Source organism: Anabas testudineus, chromosome 4 (genome assembly GCF_900324465.2).
Source record: "Anabas testudineus chromosome 4, fAnaTes1.2, whole genome shotgun sequence".
Classification (NCBI taxonomy): domain Eukaryota; kingdom Metazoa; phylum Chordata; class Actinopteri; order Anabantiformes; family Anabantidae; genus Anabas; species Anabas testudineus.
Genome location: NC_046613.1, coordinates 19,177,990 through 19,203,425, shown reverse-complemented (window position 1 = coordinate 19,203,425; position 25,436 = coordinate 19,177,990). Strand labels below are relative to the sequence as shown.

At 38.9% G+C, this 25,436-nt stretch overlaps 1 protein-coding gene across 1 annotated transcript in view; it reads right to left on the bottom strand.

The window, feature by feature from the left end:
• The window catches only part of LOC113152342 (SH3-containing GRB2-like protein 3-interacting protein 1), a 61,490-nt gene that overhangs the window by 17,160 nt on the left and 18,894 nt on the right, over window positions 1-25,436 (bottom strand). Inside the window, 7 exon segments of the mRNA XM_026345525.1 lie at window positions 807-818; window positions 2,248-2,256; window positions 4,322-4,497; window positions 5,300-5,363; window positions 5,874-5,930; window positions 6,457-6,481; window positions 7,100-7,163. Of these exon segments, the coding sequence (XP_026201310.1) occupies window positions 807-818; window positions 2,248-2,256; window positions 4,322-4,497; window positions 5,300-5,363; window positions 5,874-5,930; window positions 6,457-6,481; window positions 7,100-7,163 (407 nt within the window).

Genomic DNA, 25,436 nt, shown 5'->3' with positions numbered 1-25,436 from the left:
GATGGAACAGCAAAATAATTAGGAAAACAGTTAATTAAAAACAGGATGTAAAGCTCTAACAATAAATGTCACTAATATACAAGAATATAACACTGTCCAGAAAATGCACACCTGCCGTGACCTTCAGTGAGTTAAATAATTGTACTGTGAGCAGCGGTTTGTACTGTGAAAATCAAAAATATTAGAAAAGTTTTCAAAACGTGCTTCTAAAATCTTCAGAAGACACTCTTGGTACCAGGGAAGGTGTGAGAATGATAAAGTTGGAAGATGGAAGATGAGAGAGAAAGAGGTTTTGTTGATGGAGAGGCAACGCTACAAACAGCGTTGCCTCTCCATCACAGTTGCCTCTCCAGCTGTGATCCTAAAACACCCATCTGTATGTGAGCATATGTATGAATTCACCAAGAGAGGGACAGTGAGAATAAGAAGAGAGGGAGACGGGAGGAGATGAGAAGACACGATGATGTGGAGTGACTAAACTAAGACATCAAAGGGCCCAGCTGTCAAAAGTGCAAATTTTCTCCCACTACAGAGACCAAGCATGAAGCCATTCAAGATGGGAAAAAGTACACAAGCACAGTAGGGATCATGAAAATCTGGAATTCCATCTCTATGAGTGTATATAAATGTTTAAATATTAACATCAAACCAAATTATTTAACAGGTTTGACTCATTCATTCGGCAACTGAACCCTTCTACGTATTTTCAGTCTTATTCAACCGACCCCAAGGACAAAGTGGCAAGCAAAAAGGCATGTGACATATTAAGCCTGACCCCACGGAGTCAGAAGAAAAAGGACACTTACCGGACTACGTTTCTGTGACCAGCAAAAAGGAAGAGAGAAGAGACACCTGGTCAGAGAGTAACAAATCAGTAAAGCAGATATCATGAGCATCTGGAGAAGAAGAAATTTGACCTGGCTCGTCAGTTCTGAGGATGTGCCCGAAGATGTGCAAGAAAGAGTGCATTATGGGACATTTGTATTCGATTTTGTGAAAAATATCCTGTGAAACGTTACGCAGTCTAAGGATTTTAGACTGCATAACTGCAAATACTGTAGGTCACTTAATCCTGTATAATGTGGCTACTGGTTGTGTAGACAGACGAGGATGACTAATTCAGATTAATGAAGATATTTGCTCAAATTTCTCATATGTGTGAAACCCGTTTATGACTGGACATCATCCGAAATACACTGTAAAGTTGCAGCAATCCATCATCCCATAATTCTGATTTTCAACTGATTTCCACCCCTCTTATGCTGTGTTGGTCCCTTTAATTTCTACACAAATCTCTTCATCTGCCTGCGTCACATCAGCCTCTGCATCAGTCCTCTCTCTGTCCATCCCTCGCTCTTGTGCTTGTTCCAGTTGTGCAGTGAGCCATGAGTGATTAAAGCGATGCAACGAGGGGGTGGGACATGCTGGTGGAAAAGAATCATTTTATTGGACCCACTGATGCAGGAACAGTTTGTCATAACCACTCAGTGTCTCTCTGCTGGATGTAAACAGGAAGAGCAACAGGAAGTGTTCTGTCACAGTGACCTTTTAGCCTGTATCTACTACTAATCTTGATTTACAGTATGTGACCCTGGTTTTGGAAGGTGCTAGGTATTAAACATTTTGTTATTGTGATAATTCATATGTGACTTTGACAGCGCCTGAGGGAGCTCTCCGTGCAGACCAACATGCACAGAGAGCCAGCTCTTACCATCATAAAACTAAGATGTTTGTTTTTCTTTGAGACCTGACATTTGAACTCAACTTGATCTCTCTGACCTTTTCCTCACCTCCTTTACCTCTTGTGGCCTTGTTATTTGCACTGAGAACTGAAAGCTCAAGACTCCAGAACCAATTAAAATCAGATTTAAGATGTCTTAGTCAGCGGAAAGAACTGAGAGGACAGACCTCTAATACCAAGGAAAATGAAACAACTTGCATATGTCATAAGCATGCTGTGCAGTCACACACAGGCACATACTCTGCCTGGCTGTATGCAACACAGTGAAACATGCTCACACTGAAAGAGAAATCATATAAGGCTGGCCACATGCAGTTTTTACACTCTGGCTATCTATATTGCTTCAGATGTGACTAGCTTATTTCCAGTAACATAGAACATGAGCAATTTCTGAGCAAATGCATTTATAAGTAAGCTGCATGAAGAGGGGCGAAAAAATTAACAGTCAAGCAACATAAAAGAAAATAGTATCAACAAAACAGTAATAAATATAAAAAAATGCTTACCGGAGTCCTCTACAAAAGGTTAACATCATCAATAGGGGCAGCAAATTATGAGAGATAAGAGGGAAATAAAAAGAAAAGAGGGATGGGATAGTTAGAGAACTAGTGGGGAAAGTATATTAACATTGCAGTGCAAAGCATCTTTGTAAATGCAGGCAGTCATCTACATCAACTGTAATCATTAATACAGACAGATAATGCAGAGCTGGCTTATCCCGGTGGCTGTTCTCTGCATTCAGTCAAGTCTTCATCCCTCCACCTACACATCACCTATTTCATACCTTCACATAATGTGAAGACAGTATTCTGGTGAAGGTTTTATGTTAAATAAGCTGTTAACCTGCAATATCATGTCCGTATAACAAACAATTGTTTGTATGAATAATTCAGGCCTTGTTTTTAATATAATTATTGTTTATTATTATAGTTTTACCGGATTAGTCATTAGTCAGAAATTTAAAACTAACTGTTTGTGTCTCTGGAGGTCAGTTAATATTTGGCCCATCTTCCTGTTTTCATCAGACCATTTCATTGTCAGTCGTACAGTTGCCAGGGAAAAGGACTGGGAGTAACCGTGTGACTCATGTAATTTATGTGTTAGCTCTGTCTGGGCAAACACAACGCTAATTTCAATAGTTCATAGTTACAGGCCAGTTATTGCAATGCTATGATCTTTGTAAATGTTCAGGTAACCTAAGAGGGCCATACAGTATAAGTTTCAAGAAGGTGTTAAACTTGTTTCAATTTATTTGTCTAAGAAAAAAATACCCATACATCCAGTTCAACATCACAATCCAGAGCAACTTCAAAGCAAATCTGTCACACTACTACTGGGACTTATTTTCATGCATCATAGCCCTCATGGAAGAACTATAAATGCCAAATGACAGTTGTGACAGCCCGGATTAAAGCTGGACAAAAGAGGGGACAACACACAAGTTATAATAAATATACTGTATTTGGTTTATGTAACTAAAATGTCAAACTAATCCAATTTATAAGATAAATCAAACAACAAAACCAACCAAGGTGGAAGGCAGGGGAAAAGAGAGACTAACTGACCGCAACCAGCTTTTATACTGCGACCAGTGACCAGGTCCCGTCAGACCTGCCAACGCCTAGAAGACTCCAGCAGAGATAAAGTCCTTCCCAGAGAGGATTGTCACGCCATCACTGAGGCTAAAATAAACAGTGGCCCCCTAAAATTACCTATAACAAACACATGCTCACTGCCACTAGCAGCATGAAAAGACGTGCACACCTGATCAAGTTCAGAGTCAGTGGGACTCTAGACTGAATTATTAAGACCTGAAGCTCAAATGACCACAAGCAATCTCGCTGTACAGCAAACCTACACACAGCCTCATTGTGCCCACTTTCCTACCTGAATTATTCAAGTAGACACCCAAGCCACCTGTCCTCACTGGAGAACATATGTATTATAGGTAGGAATTAAAAGACGAAGGATGCAGAAGTCCGCTTTGGAGTCCCACTGCTAATTACAGGCTGTCTAATGGCATGTGAGCATGAATCTGGACTCATTGGCTGAGTTGCATCACTGTAAACAAGAGCTTCACACCCTTCTATTTCACAGTTGTCAGATGGTTTGTGCTGTGACGGGACATCTACTTTCTGTGAAACAACACCAAACTAAACAGGAGAACTGTGAGGTCACTGGACCTGTTGTTCTGCTGTCATCTACAGAACCAAGTAAAGTGAAACAGTGACCCATCTAGAGTCTCATCACTACCCCTCAATAACAGTACTGTAGGTAGGCTGAAGTACAATATGTATTATGAATCACGGTGGCAGCTCATTAGATACTAGCACTCACACAATATCATGCAGTATCTGAGTGGGAAAAAACAAGTCGAAACAATCACATATTGAAGACAGCATGTACACAGATGCACAGCCACATGCATGCACATACAGTAAAAGATCTGGTTTTATATATTAAAAGGCAGTTTAAGATGGTGAAGATAAGCAGCAAGAATAGTTCGCACATGCATGTTCTAACAAGCTAAACAGCGCTCTCCATTAATGGAACCAGGAGTGAGAGGGTAGGCGTACTCACCAGAGGAGACGGGGACAGAGCTATGTTTCCAATGGAGGCTTTAAGCAAGTCAACTGAGGGCTCTACCACGACACAGTCAGCCGGCAGCGGCTTGATCTTGATTTTAAATTTTTTCCTGTGGTCCTCCTCTTCTTCTGACTCATCAGAGGAGAAGAAATGGGTCTTCTTGGTGGTAGGTGAGAAAGTAGAGTCAAGGAAAGCTTTCCAAAGTCAAACAGTCCAGCATTTATATGAATAAACAAAATATATAATTTGTCTGGAATTCAAAAACGTAACTATAAAAAATTAATTATATTTAGAAACTATATTTCAAGGAGACTTAAGTAGTCCACAACTGTTTAAATAGATCAGAATTCAGATTTTTTCTTAAAACACTGGATGGATGAAAGACAGATGTTAATATTTCAAAATAAAATTCCTATAAGGGTGGGAACAACGCAGCCTTGAACGACCAATCGGAGGGTTATGAGCTGTTGGCGAAAGTTCGTGCTGTGTCATCATTTTGCTTTTGATCTCTCATACAGGAAGGGGACGCTAAGATTTCATACTTCACTACCAGGTTGTTGAATTTTTCCACAAACGTTTGGCGACTTCCTTTCAATCATCAATGACTTCTTCTGCGACACTGCTGAGCCTTATTTGCTTTATTTAGATCTTCGTTAATTGGATGTTTATACCCATTGTTAAGCAGCTGACGTACTTTATCACCACTGTACGTCAAGAAGTCTTTTTTTAGGATTTCTCTGTAAAACATGAGGTAATCTGATTATTTTTTATCTCCGCTAATTTGGCATGAACAGGATGAAGAACTATTCATCTTCTGTCAATGAGTTTCACTACAAAAACTGATCTCTATATTAACACAGTTTACAAAGCTTTTACCAACAATGCAGTGTATCCTTTTTTAGTAAGCCAAAGTAAACTGGCATAAAAAATAAGACAGATTTATTCTGTCAAACGAAGCAGTGCTGAGGATATCTCCTTCTGGTGATTCCTCATCAGGTCTGATGCTGTAGCCCTCATCGTCCACCTCGGGAGAGTTCTGAAACACACATAGTCAGTATGTTTAGATATTTGTGTCACATTACCATTAATACACTCGTAACTGTATATACAAGTGAAATAAGTAAATAACAGCTGCTTCATAGAGTGCCACAGGTTCAGTGAAGTTAAATTTCCAACTGACACACAACGGTTATGTATAACACTGAGACTCCCGGTAATAACAAATGCTCCATTTGGTGGTTATTGACACATGACCAAATATGTATTAGCAGAGTCATGATCCTAATCTAAATTGTAAGCAATAAAGCTAATAGATCATAGTAGTTAAAGCCCTTGCCTGGTAATCACTTTTAATATGCTACAGTATGTTCACTAATGTGTCAATAATACATTGATTTTACAGTAATATGAATCAATACTACTGGATCCCTTCATGCAGATCAAAACAAAGCAGCAGGCTTAGTGAGTTGAATTGGTGCCAACCAGCCTGAAACACTGTTTGAAATCAGTTTATAATAATTATCCTGTATTTGAGGGTTTTACTTACATATCTTTCCCAGTCAATATCACCATAGAAGCCATTAGGGGCCCCATTGGTTTTCTTCTGAGTTTAAAGAGAAACAAAGACAAAGAATGAAGTCCCACAGCACACTGCAGTTACATTGCATGGGTCTCTATGTTAGCAACTACACAGTCAAACTATTCCCTTGAGGAGACTCTAATTCTTTTGTTACGTGCATTTTATTATCTAACTCCTCAGATGGTCAAACCCTAATGTTTTTACAAACATAAATTTAACAGCTGGGTTACTTCTAATCTGTTGATCATCCAACATATTGCAAATAGTCCAACAGTGCTTCATAATATTTCAAGATGCAGGTCTCTTCATCATATCTACTGTATAACTAATCTACACTACACTACACTACTCTACAGAAAAGTCTAGTTGAAGGACTACAGCTGACTTAAGTACCGATTCAACCTCCTGGGGTTCCTGGCAAGTGAAAAAGACACACACAAAATGATAATGTATTTCCTGCAGTAATAGACTGTATGCACTGTATGAAGGCTAATTCAGAGATGAATTAAATGAAATGACAAAAATATATTAAATATTTTGAACTACTTACACCCCCTTCTCTGTCTGGGGACCCCCTGTGGGAAAAAATGAAAGGAGAAAATAAAATTTACTTAACATGTAAGCTCTTCGTTTGGAAATCAAGTGCTGTGCTAATTAGTGCAACTGAAATGTTTAAAAGCTGCATTCAGAGAGAAACCTTTTCACATAACTACTCTCACACACTTATTCATTTACAAATCACTCACTCGTCACAGCAGAGTGAGTGAGCAGAGATCACAGCACACATACCATTTACAGTGCAGAACCTCTAAGCGTCTCATGTACAGTAGCAAATTGGCTGAACCCTCTGGAAAACTATCACACTTATAAACATCCAGCAGGGTGAATGAGTGCTTCATGACATATCTAACTGGCTTGTTAATGGTCTATTTTTGATTCTGCAGCATTTGCATAAATTCAGCAATTTTACCCAAGATAGATACTGTAAAATGAATAAATCATCGGAATCGAAGTTAGGTGGATATTGGCACATTATGTTGGAGATCCATAAAAACACGTCACATTGGATTTGCATCGACAGTTTAATACTACATTCTGGGTTTACAGCTCTCTGCTTCACTGCACAGCAAGACGGTAAATACTTTAAGCTATGCAACGACTGCTGTGATCTGTGTTTGGTAGTCAGGGCTTACGTGGAGTCATTGTCCTTCTCTTTCTTCCGTATCCCAAAGGCCTTCCTGGTACGTTTTTTCAATCCTGAGGAGAAATATAGAAAATAAAAGGGTCAACTATTACCAAAAGAGACACCAAAGCTGCTGTCTGTAGGTAGGTTAAAGGGTAGATGGGGTGAGCTGTCCAGCTTCTATCATGTAGGAGATCAAGGTGACATTTTATGTATTATTGAGTGACCATGATCAATGTGAAGGCAAACACTCTTTTTACAACTAGAATGCATCCAGAGTCATCACCGTCGGCCTTGCAACCCTCAATTACTCCTTTTGGAACGGAAAACACACTAAAGCACTGGAAAGAAAATCAATGTGCTAAGAGTGTAACAAGAATAGCTTAGATCACACAGGTGATGACTGTACAATCCATAATGCTACAAAGAGCATGCAAGCTATCAGTAATGCACCGATTAACCATATGACTGCCAGTTGGATGTCCTTGTCTCACTTAGACAAACAACTGAGGAATTAAACAAAAATACATTCTACATCCACGAAGGTACCTCTAAGAGCACAGGTCAACATGTCATTGAATAAGTCATCAGATTTCCCACTGTTGACATTTATAAACACTACAAATAAAAATTATACTATACTGTTTGAGCGACAACACAGTTTTGTTGATCGACTAATCTATTACGAAACAAACTCTTACAGCTCAGGAGAAAAAAAAAATAGCATGATCACATTTTGCCTTTGCAGAAACTGTTTAGCTACTGTATATATTTAGATTTCCAACAAATAGCTTTGAACAAATCAACTGAAACAGGATCGCTTTGAATTCCTTCATAATATCCAGTCATTAACCACTGTGATCTTTTCCTATCCCCTCTGATCTAATTAAGATTTATTCAGTTACAATCCATACTTAATTTTACAGTTCTCAGAAAGTATAGCAGTACAGCTATTTGTTATCTTACATGTAAGAAATATGCTGTAGAATCATTCCAAACAAACTCATCTCACATTATCCTTGCTCGTTCTTACCCAAAATAAAAGCCCAGTTGTCTCCCTCCATTTCTTTTTTGGTAACTCCTTTGCTCTCATCCTTCTGGGTCCTTGTCTACTTGTCATATCATCTCATGATCAGCCGATCTCTTTCTTCTACCATGCGCAGATACACTCTAAGGAACCTGATGCTACCTCTCACTAACCCACACACATGAAAACACACACATAAGCACACAGACAAGGTATCACGCTCCACTCCTTGACCTGGGTCTGGTACTCAAATTCAACACCAGCGACTGCACTCATGAATTAAACACAAACGTCATCATCAAAGCAAATTAATAAAAAATGATTGACCTGTGTGCAGAGTCAACAACAGATAATGGAGAACAGTGCTAAGTTCTTGTAAATGCTCCACACACAAGGCTTCCTAAGGTTTTACTGCACTAATCTTTGCACCTGCCTGGCAGCAGCTAAAATGGGAAATCAATGCAGAAAGGCCTGCTAGCCATGAGAACAGTCATCCAGAAATACCCGGTCACTGATTCTGCTAATGCATGCAGCCTTTCACCCTACAAACAGTCACAGTCACAACTCAAATAAATATCCCACTGCGAAGGAGGAGAGCACACATACATACAGAATGAAGACACATTCACAAGCTCAAATACAAAGACACACAAATCAAGGAAACGAGCTTGGTGATGAATAATAATAGAGGCTATGTGATTAGGTGTAAAAAAGCAACAAAAGTGAGATACTGCAGGCACAAAAGAAGATAAATGCATGTATGTATGTGAATACAATATTATATTACCTACAGATTAGGAAATATGCTGTCTTCTACAACATGATGGCTTCTGTAAAATGAATATACGTAAAATAAAAATGTTTGCTCATTCTATTTAATTTTACAGACGCAAGCATAATTTGCACATATTCTTGCTCCGTTTCTCTTTCTGATCTTGGTGAGGTATCTGTCAGAGGTCTGTATGAGAACACAGTAGATTCTCCTCAGCCCCTTCTTTTATTACTCCATGAAGTCCGATACTGTCTGATAATACGTCTGTTGTTTCTAAGTGAAACCAAAGCTTCAGTGTTTGGGTCCTTGATGAGTTAATTGTCTCAACAGCTGCTTAATCCAATTTGTCACATTTCTCTACGCTGCCATCTTGTTTCAGGCTAAAGTTGATGTCTTCAATAAATAACATTCTGTATTATGTACTGTATTTCTCTTCCATCTTTTGGCCTCTCCTCCTTTCTTCACTTATGTTTCATACTCCTGTAAATCCAGCACTGCTCCCAAGCCAGAGCTGACAGGTTTATAGCTGTGCTAATAAAAGAGGATTGTGTGTTTGCACGTTTGAATTTGCCAGTGTGCACTTACCAGTTGTACCCAGGCAAAAAGAAGACACTGTGTTCATGCATTATATGCATTCTTTATGAGCTTTATTGGTTTTCTTTCCTTTGATTGATTTGTTGTGATTATTATTTTTGGAATATTAGAAAGAAAACATTTAAAAAATACTAAATTAGAGCAGCTCACAGTTGACAGACACCAGCATTCTTTCTTTCAAATGTGCAGCTACATTTGGTTCAAATTAAGCTAATGACAGGGGCATACCTGATTAATAACGCGACTTAGAATTAACAAGAAAATTACCTTATTTATTTCAATATCTCTTTAACTACAAAATCCCTGGATTATTTCAAATTCCTTTTAGATTCCTTGGTTGGACCTACATCTGGATCAGATGGATGATGTCAACTAAGACAACTAATGGGGCATGTGGTGCACGACATTTAAGGACTTAATGGCTTCCGTTCCGAGGGATACTAGCACAAGTGCTAATGGAATTAGTGGTCTTTTCTCAAGATGCAATAATGTAATTCAAGGAAAAGCCAAAGGACATGAAGCCAAACAGGACATGGACTCTTGAAACCAGTTATAGACATAGGGTCTCTTTTTCTTGTGTGGTTATGGGACTCAAGAAGCTAACTTTAGAAAGGGTCACACCTCTATTCCATCTCTGTGAGGTCCACCCATCAACCTACAGGAAATGGTTTCCACTAATACTGCCTTCTAAAAAAAACAACAACACAGAAACGCTGTAATTATACTTTTCTCCCATTATTAGAACGTATTCTAAGTTATCGTAATGCAGATGGTAACTTGAGTTGTCCAGTTAAAACTGGAGTCATTTGGAGTCATTTTTGTTTTCTTGGATAAGCAGCATAATCATCATTCAATTTCTAATTTTGAGAGAAAAGCAGGAGAAAATAAATGTTCAAATGCTCCTCAGACTGCAGAGGTTTGTTTTTATCACATTAAAAACCCAAATGAGAACTTTTTTCTTCCTGTATAGTCTAGTATAGGTTGTTAGTTTATTTCATTCTTACAAATTGACTGGTGAATTAATTTGTTATTTCAGCCAAGTCTAAGAGAAAATCCTATCTACAAACAAACTAGACCTAACTTTATTAACTCCTTCAATTAAACTTTTTTATGATCAGCCAAGAAATTAAAGTAAAAAAGTATTTTGTGCATTTTCTTCTGTGCTGCTACTGTAAGGGGTTTCCAGTGTTATAAACTCAACTATACTAGTCACACATATATTAAGCTAAACTTGAATTTGGTCAGGTAGGGTGGTGGCTCTTTAACAATCTGCTCCAAAGGGGAAAGAGATGAAGAGGCTTTACTGGCCAAACACACACACACACACTGTTGCATGCACACATTATTGCACACATGATTGCACAAACGCTTTGTGCTATTAGCCAGTGCAAAGGAGATCAAGCCAAGCCACTCCAAATTCTGAATAGCAGAACTGTGCTGCTGTCCATAGTAAGTAGGGAGAATGATTATACACCACTGAGGTCTAGACACAGAAGTGTTGAATGTTTCAGATTATATAAAATGTGATGTCTATGGCTGTTAAATTCAAATTCAGACATCACAAAAAACTAAAGAAAAAGCTAAATTAATCTTATAATTGGAGGAAACACATCCAGATGTTAAATATTCTGTTATGTATGCATGACAGAGAGTGCTTAGGTTGGAAAGTGTGAAGTGTGACAGGTTGTTGTACGTATTAAATCAGTCTGTTGACTAAGCACGAGGAGAAACATGTGGATCCACTGACAGACAGGCATCCAGGTTAGCAGACAAGGAGACATGTAATTAGTGCAAGAGGACGAAGGCTGACGGGCACATAAACAAGCAGACGAAGTTAAAAGGACCTGGAAAAAGTCAAGGAGAGAGAAAGCAGTGAGACACACAGGCATGCAGACCTACATTTTGTGAACCAATAAGGAGCTAGACAGGTATTTTTCAAACAGGAGATTTAAAAGCTGTTTTGTTGCCATGACTCATCCATCCTCCTGGCCCAGAGAGGCAAGAGGAGGAGGCAGGTGAGGAAAGATATGCTGCTCAAGACTGACAGATAAACTCACAATGAGCTTGCAAAGCCACAATGATGCAGAGACAGAGAGATGCATAAGGAGACGTGATGTAAAACTACATGAATGTTCCCACCATTTTATTTTAATGCAATGTGCAGACCTGCACGGAGCTGAAGGTCTTATCTGGATTATCAACGTTGATGTTTATTATTAAAAAAGGCAGAGCAGAACAAACTGTGGACATGTTGAGAAAAACCAAATGCTTTTAATTTGCAGCTACATACTCTGGTTAACCTTCAAATATGAAGCAGCTTGTCTAAAGACTTAATTTATGCGGACAGATGTCAATGAATTTTAGTTTGGTAGATCAACTCAAAAAAGGTGGTGCACATAAATTAATTTTGTCTCCCACTGTTTTTCGTTACTGTACTCTTTAATCTTTAGCTCAAGTAGCACAACAGTAGCACAGGAAGAAAGAGAGATACTCATTCAATCTTCCCCCCATATACTGTGGAAAGAAAAAGTATTTAGAATTTCATGGTTTTTGCATTAATTTGACATTAAATGTGATCTGATCTTTATCCAAGTAAGTACTAAGAGTAATAATAAATATGATGTGCCTAAAATAATATAAATACATCTGATCTTTCATGTCTTTATTGAGAACAACCATAAAAACCTCATAATGCTAATAGAAAATTATGTAAACCCTTGAAATAAAAAGCTTTAGCATACCTGGAATAAAATTAGTTTGCGGATGTGAACTAGAGCTACATTGACTAACAAAAAACACCAACTTTTTGAGTTTGCTCTGCACAAGAAGACAACGCTTATGTGAGCCATGCCTCGTCAAAAAAAGCTTTCAGATCAATAATCAATTTACAAAAATCTGGAAAGGGTTAAAGTGATTCCAAAGACTTTAGAAATTCACCAGTCTACAGTTAGGCAAACAATCTACAAATGGAAACACTTGACTGTGGCTTCTCTACAAAAAGTCGGCGGCCTGTCAAAATGTCCCTAAGAGAACAACATATACTCATCAATAACTTAAAGAAACAACCCCAAGAGAAAGTCAAAGATTTGAAGGCATCATTGGAACTGGCTAACATCTGTGTTCATGAGTCTACAGTATGTAAAACACTGAGCAAGCAGGGTGTCTATGGCAGGACAGTACGAAGGAAGCCGCTGCTTTCTTAAAAGAACATTGCTGTACACCTGAAGTTTGACAAAGAGCACATTGACACTCCACAGCGGTATTGGCAAAATGTTTTGTGGACTATTGAAACTAAGATTTAACTTTTTGGAAAGAACACACAACAAGTACATTTGGCATAAAAAGGGCACCGCATATCATCATGCAAACATCAGCCCAATCAAGTATGGTGAAGGAAACATCATGATTTGGGCCTGCTTTGCTGCATCAGGGTCTGGCCAGCCTGCAGGGATTGAGGGGAAGATGAATTCCCAAGTGAATCAAAAAATTCTTCAGGATAATGTGAGAATGTCTGTACATCAGCTGAAACTCTGTAGAATCTAGACCTCAATAGCGATCCTATAAAACGACTTGAAGAGAGCCAAACACATGCGAGGTCCAAAGAATATGACAGAGCTAAAGAAGTTCTGCCTAGAAGAATGGGCTAAAATTCCTCCATAATTCATTTCCTATAGCACTACGAGGTTATTATGGTTGTTTTCACTAAATAATTACAGGCATATTATAATTGTTTATACTCTTGACTTAGATGAAGATCAGATCACATTTTATGCCAAATTACTGCAGAAAACTATGACATTTCTTTTTTAAACTAGCACTACCTAAGAATTTAACAGGCGAGGCCAAGAGGAGAGAAGCTGTCTGTGGAAATGTACCCTATACCTCAGAAACTGAAGAGGTATGGCATAAGGAAACCTCCAGAAATGGCCATCGACAGCCATCACCTGCAGCATCACTGTGTGTTTCTGTGTGTGTGTGTATGTTGTCCCTGTGTGACAGAGAAAAGACAAAGACAGTCTCAGTTTGCGCTTGTGCCTGTGGATGCTAAAATTAGGGCTCGCCACTATTGTCCAGGTGGCTGCACTGTAAGCAATCAACTGTAACACTTGCAATACCAATTTACATAGTGCAAACACAAATGCACATATTAGGAACTAGATACACACAGTACATGTCTGATTTATTGCATGGATGCACTCACTAAAAAAATAAATAAATAAAAGAAGTTTTTCTCGAGTGATGTTATCCGCCACTCCAAGGAAAGTGGGCCAGGGCCAGAAACCGTTTAGCAGCATGCCGGCAGTTGGTGCAGAGATAAAGAAAAGACATTTGAGAATGCCAGGATGGTGGAGATGCATTCAGCTGTGCACCAGCTCTTCCCCCCAATATCTAATATGCACTGTTATATTTTCCTTTTACAAGCACACGTGAATAAAGACATTTAATCAACAGATAAAGGAAGCAACTAACAATGCTCGACATTGTCACTGTCAATTCATTTAAAGGTTATTGACTGATCGACAATTTAACCTGTAAACTGTAAAATGCAGTTAATTACAAATACACCAATTGCTTATTTTGCCTGAATAACTTTCCAGATCTAAAATTCTGTGGGTTTATGCAGGAAATCAATACATATGAGACTTAAAAAATCAAACCTTTGGTCTGAGCTAATTTGCATCATCATTAAATATAAATTAAATGAGTGAACATACGATCAGTATAGTTAGCAAAACTTCACATTTCTTTAAAAGACTGCTTTTGGGTAATCTTCTCTAACCTTCTCGTCTAAAATGTTATATTAAGAATATTTAGAATGCGTGCACTGCATGCAAGATGCAGGGTTAGGGTTACTAGAGTTACTGCATTAGGGTATGCTTACACTAACCAGTGACAATGTAGTTTACATGCATGTGTGTCCAGAATCATATTCTAATTTGCCAGATGTAATGCAATTCCTTCTAGGCATTTCTGAGATATAGCACTGATGATAATGGGACATACAGTACATGAGTTCACAGTGACGTTGACCTTTGACCACCAAAATCGAATTAATCCTTGAGTCCAAGTGACAATCTGTGTCATATTTGATGAAATTCCCTTAAGGATTCTGAGATATAACATTCACAACAAGAACTTGATTAACACAAAGTTAGTGTGACCTTGTGATTTGCCCTGTGGGCTCTAGAATCTAAACAGTTCATCATCCAAGTGGACCATTCCTGACATATCACTTCAAAGGGATAGGCTAAAGAGGAGGTCACTACAACCTTGACCTTTTACCACCAAAACATCATCACCATACAACTTCATCACCAACTCAAAATTTTCCATTCTTTATATATTGCGTTCACAAAAATTGGCCACAAAAAAAATCAGATGAAGTCAGTATGACCTTGATCTTTGGCCACCAAAATGTACTTAGTTCATCACTGTGTTTAAGCTGATATTTGTGCCGAATTCAAATTAATTCCCTCCAAGCACTCCTTACATATGGTTTTCAGAAAAATTGGGTGGTCGTACAACCCGAAAACAAAATGTCCCTGGCCCTGACTATTGCATAACCTAAAACAGTGACCAAGATTCAGTGAGTCTATAACAGTATGTATGATTACATGACAGAAAATCAAGGTGTTTTGTTTTTGACAGTCCGTTTCAAACTGTCTATAAACAGCCGGAAGGTCATGGTTCCTATCCACAGGCTCCAAATAGCAGCCACCAAGGCCTGTGTAGCAAATGACCCTGCTGCAGAGCCAACAAAAAGGCTTTTAACATAGATTTTCGGCACAAAGACAAGAAGATGTATTCTCTACCAGCTTGTCACTTTACAGTATTGACACAAGACTTCCATAGATCACAGAGGCAGTTATAGGAACCTAGTGTCCTTTCTGACTTATGCTGGTACTCTAAGTGCCCCCTCTCATGTGACAGTCTGATACTTCCATGATTCCTTACCAGATCTGCTTATTCCACATAAATGGCAAATGAATGTCGTTTCTTACCAGATAATTTGATTCATGGGAAAGCAGAGTGTTCAATGCTTGACTGTTAGTTTGCAAGATTCAATTAAAGATACATGCTGTGAAGGTTTAAGCATATCTCTCAAAACATTAGCATATCACAACTGGAATTTCAAGCCTGTGAGTATCAGCAGGGATCACCGCTCTAAGCTCGTTTTAAAACATTCAAAGTTCATTGTCTTGGCATTTCATGCGCATCTTAGTGGGCAGTACTTTTTTTTTTTATAGAAGCCAAATGTCAAATGTCTCCAAAAAGGCATGGATATTGCCACAGTATAGTTGTCAAACCCCTGTTAGGCCCCCGGCTCTCCCCTAGAGACGAGTCCACAGTTATTTCAGTCATGTCCTCCTATAACAACAGATCTCCACATCCACCAACTAGGGGGAAAAAACACAAAGACTAGAACTCCTCCCTTCTTCTTTCATCCACATTAATCTTACAGTGCCCAGAAATGCAATCTGCATACACCCAAATGAACCCTATTACAAGAGGATAAGGAAATAGCAAGATGTGAAAAACACCCTACAACATTTGATACATATTTGTACTGCGTTTCATAGACAGTTAGCTTATACAAAAATCAGGTTGGCTAGAGCAGTAGTCATTTCACACACACTGGGCAAAGTTTTTTCTGAATACAGAGCTTGGTATGGCAGGCAGAGAAATTATGTGCCGAAAGCACACTGCTTCAGAGTTTATCATCACGCAAGGCTGCTACAGCACAATTTATTCAGTGCATATGGAAGGTAGAGTGCAGTATGTCTGTTGACTTTCAAGGACATAACAAATGTGTCCTACTGCTGCAAACAAGTACCTTTATTGTCACTTGTCTCATTAATGTGAGGCTCAAGACAGACATAATGAGTTCTCTGTGCTAAAGTCTGGCTCAGTTACAATTATATATTGATCACAAGTCTCCTTAGTGTAGTTCTCTAAAGTGAAATTATTTACAGTGAAAGGGTTAGACAGTCACAGGTAAGTTTAACACACAAAGGGCAATTTTAGTTTCAACAAAGATAAAATGAAATGTTTTTAAGTGTTTAAAAAAACTATTTAACTTTCAATGAATAAAAAAAACCTAATGCCTGCATACTGATCCTCTTAATCCCCTGTCCATTTATTGGCAGGTGGTCTTTGTTTACTGTGAGTGGATCAAATGCTCCAATACAAGTTTGTCCAATCCTGCTCCTCAAGGGCCACTGTCCTGCTTGTTTTCCAACTCTCCCTGCCCTACCCACTTCTGATTACCAAGATCAGGTGTGTTCAGATAATCAGAAGCTGTAAGTGCAGGTTGGAAAACAAGCAACTGTGGCCCTCGAGGAGCAGGATTGTACAGCCCTACTCTAATACTTACAAACTGCTAGTCCAGTGACTATTTATCACTATAATATATCAAATGCAGTGATTCAAAGTAGTTGAGGCATAAGGCAAAAGATAGTGTGGGCGTACAATGACGTGTGATTCACAGATGAGTGGACGGACCTTTTCACTGGGATATTTGGGTTTGCACTAAGGCACTGAACAGAACTCTGTGTTGTTTCAAGTGAAGGAGATAAACAAGGATAGGGAGGAGGAGGAAGGAAGAAGGGTCTGTGGTGAGAAAATATTGTACACACACATCCACACACGCCTACATCTACATGCAAAGCAAACACAGGCCCACATTTCATTAGTCACTGATGAATCAATACAATTTTACACAAGAGACTGGCCAATAATGACTATGAACAAACAACTTAGACATCAGTGTCTTCTGCAACAGGAAATGAGATATTTTGTGCATGTTGTCATAACAAAGAAAAGAATCATTACTGAACATGAATGTGTATCTTTACATGTTGTCCAGGCTACATAGCTAGGAGATATGTAGGCTGGATAGATAAAGTGAGGTGGCACTGAAATGGTGGGAAAACTCTGGGGAACATTAACATTCAAATCAAAAGCAGCCCCACTGATACTGGAATAATATGACTAAGAGTAGGTAAATGCAAAGGTCGCCTGTTTGTTTATAAAAGTGAGTAATGTGAGTTATCACATAAAGAAAAACTGAGATTAAGGACAATAAGGATCTGCCTTTAGATCAAATAAAGGGATAACAAATACAGAGTGTGCTAACCAGTACTTCTTAAATGTTTTTAAGTGTTACTTCACTTCAAGCCTCTTTACAGATACTGTAGCCTTAAGCAGCACAAGTCTAAGTGTAACTCCAACCTAAACCAGATTCTAACATTAGCTGTAAAGCCAAGTCTTACATGTCAGTAGTTCCTTGAAGTTGTAATCACTGGCTAAAATGCCCTACGACAAAGGAACAACGTCTGTTCAGAGTAAAGATTTAAGATTCAAAAAAACATTATTAATCACAGAAGGAACTTGTTTTGCCTTGGCACAGCAGCTCTCAGTTCAGTTGGAAAGAAAAAGAACCACAGCCAGAAAAGACCCAGAACAGATAACGAGAAGATGGGTGATTTCAGACAGCTCAATCAATATTTGCTAAAAAGTTCAATGCTCTGTACATCAAACCTGGAGTCAACAGTAGACACTGCCAAATGATGTACCACAAGATATGGTCTAAAGTAATTTAGAGGAATCTACCTGACTAGGTCTGCTCTTTGTGTTTTAATCTACATGGCCATCTTCTGAGGCAGTCTTCAGACTATGATAAATTCAATATGCTTTTGTTCTCGTAGGACTTCACAAAATACTGTGCCGCTCTTTATCATGCAGTTCGAGCTGACACACCAAGCCCTCTAATAGTTATTGCCTATGCAAACCTCATAAGCACCAAATTCTTGATGTACAAAAGGTAGTACCTGTTGCAAGACCATTGTACTAGACACAGTAGGTGTTTCAGTGCAGTATTCTGGGATATTAATCAGCTTTATTTCAGCCTAAGGAAACTGTCCAAGCCACAGTTAGGATCTTGGAACAGCAGTTTGATTGCTATTTGCCCACTTTGATGGCTTTTGCTGTAAAATGGAGACATTATGGGGAGACTGAAGATAATAAAATCAAGCACACTGAAACAGGATGTTATGCTAGCACCCCCAGAAAAGCTTTATATCAAGGTCCCATACAGTGGGTGTGTGTAGACATAATCCTGGGTATCGCCTCATTTACCCCCAGTGTACTATATGGGCTTCACTCCTGACGCCAATAACTTTCAGCCAGTGCACCAGACCAATCAGGTAATACATGCTGCTATTGAATCACACAACTGGATGCCTCCTTGTCTTACTACCTACCCTTGTATGTGATTAGATGTGTCTTTAGAGTCAGTTTTGGAATTTCAGAATTAATTACAAATTGATCAACAGGAATCCTGTGTTAGGGATTGTGTCCAGAAGCCTCTATCCATCCATCCATCCATCCATCCAACATTCTGGGATTATGAATCTATATTGAGGACTCCATAAATCCTGGCACCTTATGTCAGAACCAACTATTTTTCAATTACTCTGCAGATTCTTAAACTGTATCCTAGCTTGGAAAAAATGCTTGTTCTTTGAGAAGAAAATGAGAGAACAGTGGGATAAAAAAAAAAAAAAAGATTAATGAGGCTAAAACTGAGTGAGATATGTCTGCAATCTCTTACATCACTTCTCCACTAGGATTTTATTAATGCTTAACCAGCAGCCAATTAGACATCTTTCAGTTCCCATGCCAGCTATGTGATATAGTCTATTTGCCTGTGAGAAAAACATAAGAGTGTGTGTACAAGTGTATAGACAGAGAATGAAATCAATTACATAAAAAATCTGCCCAGAAGTAAAAGCTTCCATATGAGCAGTAAGCAGGGCTGCACACATGTCACCAGGCTGTGTGTGGTCTTGTCCACTGAAAAAATGTAGATATGCATCAGTAGCTCAGATGCAGCTCGGCCCGAGGGGAGAACAGGAAATTACTCTGTTACTCTGTAGAAAAAACTATTACAAAAATGAGGACAGAAAGTGGGAGGGGTGTTACAGTATAGAGCAGTTATTTCCACCTAGTACACTATGCGTAAAAAAAAGAAAAAAGATTCCACTCATTGAGATATGATCCTAAAACCTGGCCTAAATTCCTGTGGATTACATCTGTGTTATTCCCTTCCAGCAATGTAATCCCAGTTCATGCTGGTTAAGGCCTGGCTGCTGATTCCACCCCTCCCCTGTTCATATTATAGGTTTGGTCAGTGTTTGGCTAACGATGGAATGTCATGACTATCTATGGTTCATAAGGACAGGGCTTATTAAAAACATCTGACTGCATCTTCTCACAGTCAAGAGCCCTTAGAGGGCTGTCTATCTCTAAAAGGAGAGGGTGTGAAAGTAAGAGTAATATAAGAAGGGGTTGGAGGTGGCAGAAAGAAAGAGAGGATGTGGTAAAACCATGATGAACCACAAGCTCTGGAAGCACTTTGAGGGAACACACTATCAATTTTAGTGTCATTCTAATGGCCAGCAATCTGGTGTTATGGAAACATAATATATAACTCACAGGTTGATCTGGACTAAACGTTCAGACTGTGTCAGCCAGTCAGCGTACATACTGCACATACCTTAAGTTATTATCTATTGTATTTCTGTACGACACTTCCTCAGAAAGTTAAGTCAACATTGTGCACATAGGTTGTGCAAGCTGTACAGAGGTACTGACAAAAAAAGACGTTGCTCTTAGTGACTGCATGTTATGTAATAGGCTGGTACTTTCTAAAATAACAAAATGGTCCATTGCAGGCGAATGGACTAAAGTAAAGCAAAATGGAGGACAGTGTGGCCCCACTTCTAACAGCAGTTCTCAAATACTTGGATGCCCAGATGCATATAACCTTGCACTATGGAAAGCACAGAAACACTCTCATATCTGTGATGGATTACACCCTAATCTCCGCTTCCTCCCTGACACAGACTGAATAAAAAGAACATGAAATACCCCTTGTTGTTGCTGATATGTTGTAATAGTTTAAATTTGGGCCAATAAGATGAAACAAGAGATAAAGTCTAAATATTTTATTGGAGAAACAGAGCTGCCTGCGAGGTCTGTTACAGCTTGGAGGCACATAAGAAACTTCAGTGAGAACACATAGTAAACACCTTGTAAAATTCAGTTTAGAATCTCATATACAGTACTTCCAAGACTGAGTTAGCACAGGAGAGACTGGTGTACATCAAAGAGTGAACTAAAGAAAAGTTTAGTTTTAAGTATCCTTATTAAACCCAAATGAAGACTTAGGCTAACGTCTGCACTGTACACAGAAGAGATTTTAATTCTCACATCTTCATTCATAGGAAAAGTAGCTAAAAGTAAGACAATGTTTAAAACATTAAGGTAATACCTGACAGAATTACAAAACAGTTGATGTTGTTGAACAGTGATGACCTTAATAAAAGTCTAGAACTGTACGAAATAGTTCAACATCTTCTATTTTTGTTTAATGCAAATCAACGTCAAACCCTCAATACAACAGATTCTGCTGATGTTTAAAAGCCTAGTTGGACAGCCTAATCTTGTTTCATAAGAAATAAGACAGGAAGCCATTCCTATCCCTGCACTACAGATAGTGGTCAACACTGTGGTCAAGTCAGGGGAGTAACTTCCTTTTCCACTAAACTCCCTTTTAATTTGGACAAACAGCACTCTGGCCTTATGGATCTGCTGGGCCCACATGATTCAGAAGGGATGTTTCATGACCAAATCTGAATCCAACTCAGTCTGGAGAGCAGTCTGATCTGAATCTGTCTTTTCTTGTCTCAATTCTATTGTCTTAATCTTGTCTCCAGTATTTCTGGCTGCTGCTTTTCTTTTCTACCTTTATCAGACTGACATTCTGCCACTGTTGCCTTTATAATGGCACAAAATCAAGTTAAATCAAATCAAGGGTCTGATAAAATGGAATAAAATCTGCAGGCGACATTAATGCATCACAAGGACAGAAACAAGAGAGCATCACTGAAATTATGCCGCACTACATGACCCCCTCTGTCTCTGACATGACACAGCATGACTGCAGGGAGCTGAATGGCACCAGAGAGAATTATGTGAACCTTGTTACAGAGGACAGTAAAAAAAGCAGTGTAGTGAGTAAAGGCTGTGCTCACTACCGATGTTATAGTACTGATTTAATTCTTTAATAAATAGTATCAAAATAGGAAATAGGCAACCCATTTCCTTTTATTAAAGTAATGAAATCATGGATGGTTACAGGAAAAATCTCAGGATGAATATGGAGGAATTCCTATACGTTTGAGTGAAAACAATTAATACAGAAAAAATTAGACTCAATGTCAAATCTTTGTGTAGTACAATATAAAAGACTAAGTAAAAAGTGGCCTCCCTCTCCATCCTCCCCTGGTAAATAGCTTTTTCCCAAATTGCTAAATGATATTGGCATAAAAATGACACAGAATATCAAAAATCCTTTGGGACCATCTCTCGCTGTAGATACAGAGACTGCAGAGTACAGTCAATGCTTCTTTCAGTACACCTCAGCAGTGTCTTACAGTGGGACTTCAGATGGCAGGTGCTTTGTGTTGTGTGGTTTAGTTTTACTGATGTGCACTTTTCTCTCAGTTGAAGTTCTCTCTGTAGCTCTAACTCCCATGTCTCCCTTCCTCCCCATTCTGTCCCACTTAGTCTCCCTCCCTGCTGATATGGTGAAAATCAATGGCTCCTCTATTCTGTGGAGGGACTGATGTCTGCTAATGAAATCCTATCTGCTGTGAGTCATCCATCTGATAGCTGCTAGGGACAACGACAAGCAGAGGGACCAACTCTTGAGCATCTTTTATGATCTCACATACACAAACATGGCCACATTTATGGGCACATTAATTCATGTGAACCTAAACGCTGACAAATAAGGTGACCATTCACATCAACTGCAAGACCCACGTTGAGGCAGTGGCTAGATTGTTTGGTTTAAATATGCATTTAAAGTGCATTTCGAAAAACTAGAATCCGGGGCTTGAAACAACTCAGCAACAACTTAGTTTTTAATTTTAAAATAACCTGAGAGTCCCGTTTTCAATTGTCACATCTTGTTGCATGTACACATGATAGGCAGTCTTAAAATACTCCTGCAAGAATGAATGAATGTATCATCCTGAGAGATTTTTCTCCAGTTCTTTCATTCAAGCTTGGATGTATAGTAAATCAGGCTTGTAGTCTAATGTACACACAGTAGAGACCGAAAGCCTCACATTCACATTCACACAATAAAAACATTTTCATGCAAACAGAACAAGCCTGAAAACATGTCGCTCACAGCTGGCAAGACACTTAAACACATGCTGCACTCCTCTCTTTAATCACATCCTCGAAACACATTACAAAAGTTCATCCCTCTTTCATGAATCACATGAATCTCTCGCCCTCAATCTCTACGCTCTCTCTCTCTCTCTGCAGATCTCCAACATTTCAATCCCACCGTCATCGCTATATCTTTCAATCCAACCAGTATTACTCTACACACTGCTAATCTCTTCCTGTGGCTGTGGCTCTGCGTCACTTTGCTAGCGCATTCTGTGCTGATTGAACCTGACATCTGTTTGCACTGGTCTGGCTTATAGCCATACAGTAGAAATACAAAAAGCTTGACCCAGACACATCGCCAGATATGGCAAAGAGCGGATTTGTCACACATATATTGACAAATACAATAGCACTTTTACTAATAAACCTAGTGTGGAAAGAAAATATTTCTAAAATGGAAGGAGGAAGGTGGAGACATGAAAACTGAAAACTTAAAAACTCAGGCTCAGCTGTCTGCCTTGCATTTCGTGGCCTATCTTGTCCTGTGCTGCTATATTTTTCTTACTCCCACAGAAAGTTACACAAATGCACATTAATGTAAGGTCATGGTGAAACAATTCAGTTTTGGTTTCAAGCAAGTTATTTGTAGAATAAGTGAGAATAAAACTACTGACGTACTATTTTCTAACACCACTGAAGTGATATACAGAGAAGACATGTTGTGATTTGGGAAACTGGGGCATTATTAATCTACTTCTCCAGAAGACAAGTATCTTGCTTTTAATATGGCATCAGCATCTAATTCCCTCTTTACAGTGTTCTTTCATATGTTACTCATCACAGAATAGGTCATGCCGTTTCCCTGGGGTTTGTTGAAAGGTATTCTGGGAAAGTAAGGAAATCATTAATTCAAGTAGATGATGCAAGTTGTAGGTAAGTGGGTGTTTTTAACAACACGTCTGATGAAAGCATCATCATCTAATAATAATTATATTTATCTCACAAACCAAGAAAAAGACCACACAAACTGAATGCATTCAACTGCAATGAGATTTGATTTAATGTTGATTTATTAATTAAGTCGAGATAAGGAAGACTGAGCCAGGCACTAACAGTCAGCTTGGGAGCTGAATTCATTATGTAGAGGCGCGCATTAATATTATATGGCAAAATAAATCCAACTTCCCTGAGGGCTTTCCTGCTACCATGTCTATTCTCTCCTTCAATAACATGGGACAAGGCAGGAAAGGAAGAGAGAGATGTGTTGCACATCAGCAGCACAACAGGAAAAAATAACAGAGAGAAAGAAGTGAGACATCTTTCAAGGAAGATTCTCAGATGGAGGCATGTTAGTGCCTATATGACAGAGATATCACCATAGTAAATGTCACCACTGTTAGAACATGAATGTATTTGGGAAAGAAAGGCATCACTAATTGAAGAAGTTAAATGATGATGATAGGTTGATGAAGCAACCTGTCCTGGATTCAGTCACATCAAAGTGTTTCTATCTGAACAGCACAGCAATAATCAACAACTGGTAATCACTTAATTTTCCCCTATATGAAAACCCTTCGCTCCCAAGAAGGGAATTTAAATATACACATGAGCGGATCAGACTCCAAAAAGCAAGGAAGTGACTCAACAGAATACACAGTTTTCGTGCTGTCCTCTCTCCTCCTCCCCCTCCTTTCCTGGGTCTCACAATATCCTACTTGGACTTTCTAACTCAGTCCTTTTCATTTTTTTTCTCTTTTATCTCCATCACTGTTGTTTACTTGCTACTCCCTGGAAATGTCTTTAAGGTACATTCTTAACTCTCCCTTTCTATCTTGAAGCTTGTACCAGCTTCTTTGCCCAGATCTCTTTCATTGTCTGTCTCTCCTCTAATTGGGTTCGGCAGATTGCTGCGCTAGCTGCACTGCTATGGACTATGGTAAATCTACTATGAAAGTAGCATTTTATCTGTCCTGGGAATGAGAGAGAGCCACACAAAGACCTTGTAATCCACGGTGTTAGGCTCACAGAGGACCCGGGCTGTGACCTGAAAACATCCAAGTGTCCTTGTGAGTGTGCAATGACACACACACACACGCGAGTCAGCCAAAAACACCACAACATGCCTTTGCGCAATTAAGACATATTATGATTATCATCTGAACTACATTGAATTGTAGGCTAGTCTTTTAATGACAAAACTAGAGTCATTGACTGAATTAGATCACACACCATGGACAGCAAATCGCCTACTGTTTTGACAGCAGGCTCCTCTAATCTCTATGTGGGTCCTCAACATCATCACTACTCTGTACTTCCTGTTTGCTTTCAATCATGCTATGTGTAACATACATTTCAATATAAATAAATGCAGATGTCTGACAGGGAAAAAACAAGTAGCAACTACTACATGGAAAAGTATTTAAGCATTAGTTGTTCAAGGAAAAGGACCTGATGAATTATGTGCAGTGCTTTCAGATTTTAACTACTGTAAACTGTCCAAGGAGGAACTGCCAAAACTGCAAATACCTTGAGAAGTTTCACCAATTGTGTTAATCTGAAGCCATTTTTGACAAAGGATGTTTTATAAAGTCATTCAAGGAAACAGAGTGAACCCCATCTCCCCCTAGCTGACACTGGATTACACAAACATGTCTGTTTATCTGTCTCTGAATCTTGGGCATCATTACATAAGCTGGCCTGTGT